Source organism: Penaeus vannamei, chromosome 4 (assembly GCF_042767895.1).
Source record: "Penaeus vannamei isolate JL-2024 chromosome 4, ASM4276789v1, whole genome shotgun sequence".
Classification (NCBI taxonomy): domain Eukaryota; kingdom Metazoa; phylum Arthropoda; class Malacostraca; order Decapoda; family Penaeidae; genus Penaeus; species Penaeus vannamei.
Window position 1 is genome coordinate 16,695,274 of NC_091552.1, and position 10,000 is coordinate 16,705,273.

General features: G+C 50.6%; 1 protein-coding gene across 20 annotated transcripts in view; it reads right to left on the reverse strand.

The window, feature by feature from the left end:
- Nucleotides 1-10,000, reverse strand: part of pyd (zonula occludens-like protein polychaetoid) — a 323,521-nt gene that overhangs the window by 83,075 nt on the left and 230,446 nt on the right. Inside the window, exon 1 of one of the 20 annotated variants that reach the window (XM_070120800.1) lies at nucleotides 9,539-10,000. This exon is cut by the window's right edge and continues 384 nt beyond it. The exons of the other annotated variants lie outside the window; for them this stretch is intronic. Coding sequence (XP_069976901.1) covers nucleotides 9,539-9,577 — 39 coding nt within the window. The 5' untranslated portion in view covers nucleotides 9,578-10,000. The remainder of the gene's footprint in view (nucleotides 1-9,538) is intronic. 20 annotated transcript variants of the gene reach the window in all.

Consider the following 10,000-nt stretch of genomic DNA (forward strand, 5'->3'; position numbering starts at 1 on the left):
AAGCAGCAAGAACGAGAGCAGGACACCGAGACCAAGAAAGCGTGAGTCAAGAAAGCCAAACCGTAGCGAAGGAGACGAGACTCGATTCCCCCCCACCCCCACCCCCCTCTCCCCCCTTCCCCTCCTTCCCCCCTTCCATTGTGGGGTCGGGACACAAATCTCCTGCACCGTCCTTGTGAGGTGCTCCTTCCCCACCTCCTCCGAACCCCCTCTCTAACCCCGGCTCCCCTGTCCTCGCTACCTTCCTCCACCCAACCCCCTTGCCCTCCCCCAATAACTCCCTCCCCTCCCCCTCCCCCTCCTGACCTCCACCCCCTCCCCCGCGTGGACACAGGGGGTGCACTGACACCAAGCCCAGGAAATTCCGGCAGCGTGAACCACCCTTCTACGGTAGAGTCATCGCCGACGCGGGTTTACAAGATTTTGGACGGAGGGAGGGGGGGCAGGGAGGGGGAGACCGGTGTGGGGGAGGAAGGGAGGGAGAGAGGGAAAGAGGAGAAAGAAAGGTAGGGAGGAAAGGAGGAAGGGGGAGGTAGAGAAGGAAAGAGGAGAAAGAAAGAAAGGGAGGAAAGGGGAGGTAGAGCGGAAAAGAAGAGAAAGGGAGGGGGAAGGGAGTGGAAGAGGAAGGGGAGGAGGAGGGAAAGTAGGGAAGGAGGGAAGGAGGAAAAGAGGAGAACGAGGTAGATAGAAGAGAAAAAAGGAGTAGAGTAAGGGAGGAGAGAGGAGAGAATGGCAGAGGAAGGAATGGGGAAGGAGGGAGATAGAGGCGAGAGAAAAGGAGAGACGAAGGGGAGAATGAAAGTCTAAGAGAAAGAGACAGAGAAAGAGAGAAAAATGAGGGAAAGAAACCCGAGGGAAAGGCAGGAGGAGGGAGAGGGAGAACGGGAGAGAAAGAGGAGAAGGCCCCGAGAGGAGGGAGGCAGAAGGGGATCGAAGAAAGAAGGCAGCAGGGAGGGGGGAGGGGGGGGGGGGGAGGGAAAGAGATGACATGAAAAAAAAAAAGGAGAAGGGAAAAGAGCGAGAGAGCGACGCTGATGTCATCGGAGGGAATTTAAACACCGCAATTGTTAGCGTGGAAGGAGCGTCGACAGGAGCGAGGTCACGGCACGCAGAAGGTCGCCGCGTCTAATGAACAGGCTCGAGGGGTAGGTGAGGGCGGGGGGCGGGGAGGTGAGGGCGGAGGGCGCGTCGGGCGATTTCGCACAATCAGATGCGATGGGCGTGAGCGGTGCCCCCGTCATGCTCCGGCTGCGGTTGACTCGTCTCTTTCTCTCCCCGTGCATTTTGATTCTCTGTCTGTCTGTCTGTCTCTATGTCAAAATAAACTCTCTCACTTTATTCACCTTAAACATTTTACTATGTCTGTTTTATAGAATACATAATTGAATTTGTTTCTACAGATGACAAATAGCCCTTTGCAAGCAAAGCTTTTATTTGGATCTTTTCTTTTTTCTGTCTTTATCTCTATATCTTTACCTAAGTTTGCATTTCCTTTTTCCCCTCGATCTCTCTCTTTCATTCCTCCTCCCCCACCTTTCCACTCTCCAGGGCCCACCACAGCAAACCCACCCGAAGCCCATGCGACTAAAAATACTCCAATTCCTCAATAACTAAACGAAATAAAACCTCAAACGAATCCAAATAAAAAAAGAAAGAAAACGAAACGCCCCGACGACGACGACCATCGTGGGTGTGACAAGCGGGCGGCCGTGGGCGTGATGTCGGCCAGATGCCCCGCCCGGAGAACAAGGGGCGTGTTTCAGGGGCGAGAGAGGCGAGAGGGAGAGCAGCGTCCCCCCCCCAGGCTATTTACCCTTAATATCCTCCTGTCACGGCCTCGCTAAACCGACCACTGCCCGCATTACCACAAAGCATTTTTCTTTGTAAATATATCTAAATCGTGTTCGATGATTATGATGATAATAATGAAAATAGTAATAGTAATAGTAATGGTAATAATGAAATAATAATAATAATGAAAATAACATTAATAATAGTAGAACGAATAAAAATAATAATAGGAAATTAATAATAGCAAATAGTAAATTAATAATAACAATAATAATATTAAATCAATAATAAAAATAATAATAAAACAATAATAACAGCAATAATAGTAATAGCATATAAAAACAAAAACACCTTTGCCCTCCGACATTTCCTCCACGCGGGCTATCTCGGCGCCGGCATCTCCAAGGCACCCTGGAGGCGGTGCCAGATGGAGAGATGCGCGCAGGGCAGGCGCCGCAGTCAAGGAGGCCCCGTCACGGCATGGGGGTAAAGAAGGAGAGAGAGGAGAGAGAGGAGAGAGGGTAGGAGCAAGAGGAGATAGGGTAGGAGGAAGAGGAGAGAGGGTAGGAGGAAGAGGAGATAGGGTAGGAGGAAGAGGAGAGAGGGTAGGAGGAAGATGAGAGAGGGTAGGAGGAAGAGGAGAGAGGGTAGGAAGAAGAGGAGAGAGGGTAGGAGGAGGAGGAGAGAGGGTAGGAGGAAGAGGAGAGAGGGTAGAGGAAGGAGAGAGAGGGAGTAAGAGGGAGAGAGGGAGGGTAGGAGGAAGAGAGAGAGAGGGTAGGGAGGAAGAGGAGAGAGAGTATAGGAGAGGATATGTGAAGAAAGGAGAGAGGAGAGATGGTATAGGAGAGGATTTGTGAAGAAAGGAGAGAGGAGAGAGGGTAGAAGGAAGAGGAGAGAGGGTATAGGAGAGGATATGTGAAGAGAAGAGAGAGAAGAGAGGGTAGAAGGAATAGCAGAGTATAGGAGATGATGTGTGAAGAAAGGAGAGAGGAGAGATGGTAGAAGGAAGAGAAGGGAGGATAGAGGAGAGGATATGTGATGAGTGAGGGGAAATGGAAGAAGTGTAAAGGAAGAGACAGAAGAGGGGATACAGGAATTGAAAGGAAGGAAAAAGAAAGGGGAATAGGTGCAATACCAAAAAAGAAGGGTAGAGGAATGAGTTGAGTTGGAAGACGAAAGAGGGAAGAGGCAAGGAGCGAAGAAACAAAGAGGAGAGGCAATGAAGAAGGAGTACATAGTAACGATGATGGTAATGGCTGATAACATCTTGATTTACGGAACATTAAACAATCAACAGGAAAAAAAAACACTTAGGCAGAGAAGGAGAAAACAGTGGAAAGAAATTATGAATAAAACAAAGCAACAAAATTGGAAGAGAGGACAAGAGCGGAGGCCAGGAGGTCAGGTGAAGACAGGGAGAGAAGCCCCATCCAGTAACCTAAGATTGTGAGATCCTTACCTCTCCCCCTTGCCTCACCCCGCCCCCTTCCCCTCTTCCTCCTCCTTCAATCCCCTCTCCCTTATCCACTCCCCCCCCCCTTAATCGCCCCCTTCTCCCTACTTACCATACCCCGCTACCCCACCCCACTCCCTCAACCTTAACTCCCCTTCATCTACCCTCCTTACCAACCCCCCACCACCTCACCCCCTCTTCCTGCTCCTTCTACCCCCCCCCCCCTCACCCCTCCTCCAGAAACCCCCTCTCCCAACCATACACTCCGCATCACCCCCCCCCCCCCTTCCTCTCAAGCTCCCCTTCACCCCACAATCACTCTACAATCCCGCCCTGCTTTGTCATCACCACTACTACGTCTACTGATGGTGATGAGGAACCAGTGATGGTTGTGGTGGTGATGACGACAGGGCTAAGGTTGAAAATGATGACAGTGATAATAGTGATGATGGCAATAATGAAAATAATGGTAGTCATTATATTAGATAATGGTAATGCTAATGATGCAGCAATATTGAAGTAACAAAAAGTCACACTGCTCATAACAACAACAACAACAATCCCACCAGCAACACGAAAAAAACAAAAATCCCAAAAGCAGCGACATCAACAACCACCACAGCTCCAGCCCTCCTCCCCCAGCGAAGGAAGCAGAAAATAAAATAACCAGCGAGCGACTGCGAAAAAAAAATCCGGCAAGCCAGTGAATGTGAAAGTGCGATTGACGAGGGCGTGTTCTCGGCCGGTCCAAGGTCTACCTCAACATAACAGTAAGTCGACTCGCTCCTGTGACGAGTGGGACGAGCAGCCCAACTCGCCTCTCAGACGGGCATGACGAGGAGCCCAACTCGCCTCTCAGATGGGCATGACGAGCAGCTCAACTCATTAGGCTGACGAGTAGGAGGAGTAGGAGGGGGAACTCGCTGAGGCCAAGGCGAGACTGACGTATGACGAGCTCTACCCGCTAGCGACGAGGAACTCAACCCGCTGCTGTGACGTGTGACGTGTCACGAGGAACCCAATCCGCTGGAGGGGCGAGTGTGACTAAGGAAAAGGGAATGACACGGATTTTCTTGAAGAAATCCAGCATAAAAAATATAAAGCGTCTACGTTCTGACCTCTTGTATCTCTCCTTGGATGAAAAGATTTTAAAAATGTTGGAAAAACGGTTTTCTTTATAATTCTTTTTCCTTGTTCTCTTGTGCATGCGTGTGTGCGTGCGTTCAGATATATATAAACATATACGCAAATATATATAGATACACACACACATATGAGAGAGAGAGAGAGAGAGAGAGAGAGAGAGAGAGAGAGAGAGAGAGAGAGAGAGAGAGAGAGAGAGAGAGAGGGAGGGAGGGAGGGAGGGAGGGAGAGAGAGAGAGAGAGAGAGAGAGAGAGAGAGAGAGAGAGAGAGAGAGAGAGGGAGGGAGGGAGGGAGGGAGGGAGAGGGAGGGAGGGAGAGAGAGAGAGAGAGAGAGAGAGAGAGAGAGAGAGAGAGAGAGAGAGAGAGAGAGAGAGAGAGAGAGAGAGAGAGAGAGAGAGCCACACAGATATGGAGAGGGAAACGAACGAACAGACAAACCGAGCCAAAAAGAAAGACCAGAGCACCATCAGACCGATACCCGCCCGTTGTCTCAAAAATACTCCCAAGCCCAAAATACAGACGCCGCCGCACCAGCTGGAGAACGCGACCCGCGCCCCCGGGAACTACGCAAGGCCTGGGGAGCGGGAACGTGCCTTTCGAGTCCGGCACCCGAACCGCAGTCATCCGGTGCCTCGGTCGGTGCCACGCCGCTGCCTCCCGGGTTGTGGCCCTGGCTCGGAATAGTGCCACGGCCTTACTCTATTTTTTATCGGCATTATTACAAACAGTTCGACATTTTTCGGCCGTTTGTCGAACATATTTACCCTCGGGCCTTACAACCACGACAATCAGATTTTCCTTATCAGCAGATTCAATCTCCTTAACGTCTTTTTTTCCCTCCGTCTACTACCTTCCCCTAAGACATGCCAATACATTTTAAAATAACACATAAAAATACAAGAACCCCCATCCCCCCTCCAATAAAAAAACGGGTTTTACATCCTTAAAAAAAAAAATAGAAGAAAGGGAAGGAATCTACTCAGGGTGTACTAAAAGCGTCCCTCTGAATAGGTCGGTGTAGCAATAGCAGTAACAACTAGCAAGTAGCAGAATAGCAGTACCCCCCTCCCCCATCCCCCCTTAAGCCCAAGTAAATACGAGAAGAACACACAGCGACCCCCCACCCCCTCCCCCACCCCACCCCCGAAACACGCTAATGATGCACGCGACATTCTGAAAAAGGTACGTCCTAATAAAAATTCTTTTCGGAGAGGCTTATTTGCACTCTTTTCTCCTCTCTGCGGCTCTGCTTCGTTCTTTTCCCCTCTCTTTCTTTCTTTCTTTCTTTCTTTCTTTCTTTCTCTCTTTCTTTCTCTCTCTCTCTCTCTCTCTCTCTCTCTCTCTCTCTCTCTCTCTTACCTTCCTTTCTGATTTCCTTTTCTTCTTTCACTCACAAATGCCGTTCTTTCGAAGCTTTATTTCTCCTCCCTCTTTGGCTTTACCCGTTTCCCCACTACATTGACTCACTCTCACTCTCACTCACTCACTCACTCATTCACTCTCTCTCTCTCTGTTTCTTTGATCTCTTCTCCTCTAATCCACCTCTTTCTCTTCCCCCGCCATTCTCTCCATTTCCTCCTCCACCTGCCTCTGTTCTTCCGCTTTCCTGACCCCCACATTCCTCAACAAGAGAACATTTCCATCTCATTCATATCAAACGCTGACGTTCACGAGTTTCTTTGACCGGGGAAGAACATGAATAATACACAGTTGAAAAAAAGAAAACGCTCCATTCTCTCTCTCTCTCTCTCTCTCTCTCTCTCTCTCTCTCTCTCTCTCTCTCTCTCTCTCTCTGTCTCTCTCTCTCCCTCCCTCCCTTCCCTTCTCTCTCTCTCTCTCTCTCTCTCTCTCTCTCTCTCTCTCTCTCTCTCTCTCTCTCTCTCTCTCTCTGTCTCTCTCTCTTTCTCTCTCTCTCTCTCTCTCTTTCTCTCTCTCTCTTTCTCTCTCTCTCTTTCTTTCTCTCTCTCTCTCTCTTTCTCTCACTCACTCTCTCTCTCTTTCTCTCTCTCTCTCTTTCTCTCTCTCTCTCTCTCTCTCTCTCTCTCTCTCTCTCTCTCTCTCTCTCTCTCTCTCTCTCTCTCTCTCTCTCTCTCTCTCTCTCTCTCAAGATAATATCTATGACAGTAAAATTCTACCCCCCCCCCTTCCCCTGAGCACCTCCTCCCCCTCAGCCCTTATATGACTCACAAGATCTCAAAATCTCGAAATCTTTTAAAAGAAACACGATATGGTTTCACGTTGGCTTCGGTGTGTACGCGTTTTTTTGAAGAATCTAATTCTACTCTTTACCGAAGTGGGGGGGGGGGGGGATTCGCCAAAGATAAATAACATTTAAAGAAATGGAAAGACATTTCACTTCCTTCTTGTTACACCTATAAAAATTCATATTAACTAAAACTGTAACACGCACGCGATCAAAACACAAAAAGAACCGAAAACAGAAAAGGAGAATAAAAAAGAGGAAAAAAAGTAATTCTTTGGCGCGGTGTTTGCAGCGACTCCCGTGCATAAAGTATGAATCGCGCGCCCCTTTGGAAAGTACGAGGGAGATGCCAAATTGGTCTCGCGCGACTCGGAAACACATTTTTTTTTTTAAGTTCGAGACCTGTTCGAGCGCGAAAAAGTTGTGCAATTAGCTGTGAAAGTGAGGAAGCATTACGCGACGGCACGCTGTGTTCCAGAGCGCAATGATAGGTATGAATGACAATGGAGAAGAAGAAAAAAATCCGTGGGGTGAAAATGATAACACGTTTTCTCTTACTTTCCTTCGTGTCTCTGTCTCTGTCTGTCTGTCTGTCTCTCTCTCTCTCTCTCTCTCTCTCTCTCTCTCTCTCTCTCTCTCTCTCTCTCTCTCTCTCTCTCTCTCTCTCTCTCTCTCTCTCTCTCTCTCTCTCTCTCTCTCTCTCTCTCTCTCTCTCTCTCTCTCTCTCTCTCTCTCTCTCTCTGTGTCTATCTGTCTGTCTGTCTGTCTGTCTGTCTGTCTGTCTGTCTGTCTGTCTGTCTGTCTGTCTGTCTGTCTGTCTGTCTGTCTGTCTGTCTCTCTCTCTCTCTCATTCCCTTATCCTTGCACATCCTCCTCCTTCCCTCTCCCTTCTCCCCTGGCGGCCCTCGACGGTGGCCAGCGCCGAGGTGATGTGGCAATCCGGGGATGGACGCAGCATCCGGTGAACTTCACGCATCATCGCCCGACCGATCCGCGCCGGGATGCATCGAGCTCGACGCCGTCAAGACTCGACGAAGCTCACGCTCGACGAAGCTCACGCCGACAGCGCGCTTGCCGGGCCCTCGCAAGCAAGGCCTAAACAAGGACTTATAAAGACCTTGCTCGGAGGCGCCTTCCGCCACTCCTGTCGGTGCGAGGGCCGTGTCATGCCAGTCTCACGCCTAGCGAATCTGACAAGCACACCAATTCTACAGATGTCAGAGTCGAGAGAGAATTATTCACGGTCACAAACCCTTGTCTCACACACAGACTCACACTAAACACAGACAAGCAGGCGTACAGAGGCACACAAAACCTACATGACGCGACGCAACACAAACGCACACGCACGTAGCAAGCCTCGTGATACAAGCGCACACATGCAACGCGGACAATCAACGCGCAAGGACGAGGAAAAAAAGACTGACAAGATGAGGACTCGCATCTCCTCCCCCGCCCCTGGCTCGGGTCCCTCCCCCTGTCCCTGGAGTTCGTTCTGCAACACCAAGGTATGGTTACAGAAGGAAATTGATCACTCCTATATTGCTATATCAGCCCTCTCCCCCTCAACACACACACACACACACACACACACACACACACACACACACACACACACACACACACACACACACACACACACACACACACACACACACACACACACACACACACACACACACACACACACACACACACACACACACACACACACACACACACACACACACACACACACACACACACACACACAGAGTATATGCCGACGCGTGTGCGACTGTATGTATATATTAAGTATAAACAAAAGCCCCAGCACACGCCCAAAAGAGCTTCAGCTGGGACAGTGACACGAGCCCTTTGGGGGGGGGGGGAAGTGACCCTGACTCTACCGCGACCTCGCCTCGCCCTCCCTCGCCGGGTCGTCCTTCCTCAAACACCTTCCATCTATTGCGTCATCCGCTGAGAGAGCCAAGCGCATTTCGAAGCGAGACGGCAACAACAATAACAAAAAACATCGCTTTTATAAATAGAATTCGATCTTGTTTATCCTTGAAACGTGTATTTAAATGAGCGACGGGGGAGGGGATTAAGGAGGAGGAGGAGGAGGAAGACGACAGGAGGAAGAGGAGGAAGGGGGGGGGGGGGTGGAGGGCGAAGAGAACCCGTCATAAGGCTTTGTTTACATGGCCAATGTGACGTGGTTTGTTGTCTGTGGGTGGGGAGTGAGGGGTGCAGAAGGGGGAGTGTGTACGAGAAGGCGTAAGGGGGTAGAACGGGGAAGAGGGGAGGAGGAGGAGAGGGGGAGATAAGAACCAGGTGTGTGGGCGCGGCCCCGAGTGATGAGGCCGTGGCCACTGTACCTGCCTGCTTTCTGCCCTGCGTCCATACCCTCAATCTGTGCTGCCTTATATTGCGAGGCCGGATCAGCCCTCCGCTTGCCTGCCCGGGAAGTATTTCGCTAGACGAGTGAAACGAGAGGTACATGAGTGTGTACGTGTCCAACTTACGCGATTGCAATCTACATATTGTACCTCACACACACATATATATACATATGTGTGTGTGTGTGTGTGTGTATAAGCATCAATACTAACAATAACATGCACAGATGACAAACACAATCGTAAACACACATAGACACACACATGGGAACACAACGAGCAGGGAGCTCAGAAACAGTCGCAGACACTGATACGCAGACGCCCTCGCCGAGCGCTAACTCCCGAAGACTTTAACACCGCCGTAGATACGAAGCATCGTCGACAACCACTCCCCCTTCTCGCAGGCTTGACCGCCCCAATGTAACGAGTTAAAAAGAAAAGAAGAAGAAGAAGAAGGAGGAGGAGGAGGAGAAGAAGAGGAAGAAAGAGGAGTAGCAGAAAAGGAGAAGACGAAGACGAAGAAAAAGAAGGATCGAAGAACTATTTTGTTCTGGTTTGCTTTTTACCTGCGCTTCCGCCCCGGCGTCTCCATTTTCCATCTTCATACTGGAGGATGACGGGAGCCGAGGCTGACGTAGTGCCGTGATGGCGGTGAAGGAGGCGGAGGAGGAGGAGAAGGCTAGCGGAGGGCGGGAGGGACGGAGGGAGGCTGGCCTGCAGCAGTGTCTGGCAAGGGCGCCCGGGGCTAGCCCATCCTCAGCCTTGGGTACCCCAGAGCGCAGGGGGGCATCGCCTTCCTACCCGCCATCACTGCCTCCTGCGCTCACCGCCGTAATCATAATCCATTCGGAGGACGACCCCGCGTCTCGGCCAGCGCCGACGCCGACGCGGATTCCAGGCGAGGCGCCTCTCTTTCGCTGCTCACTATCAAGGCGCACAATCACTGATCGCGCTCGGACATGAACGACAACACATTCACTCCACCACAAACACCGGGTCACACTCCAGAACTCCACGCCCTCTTTCGA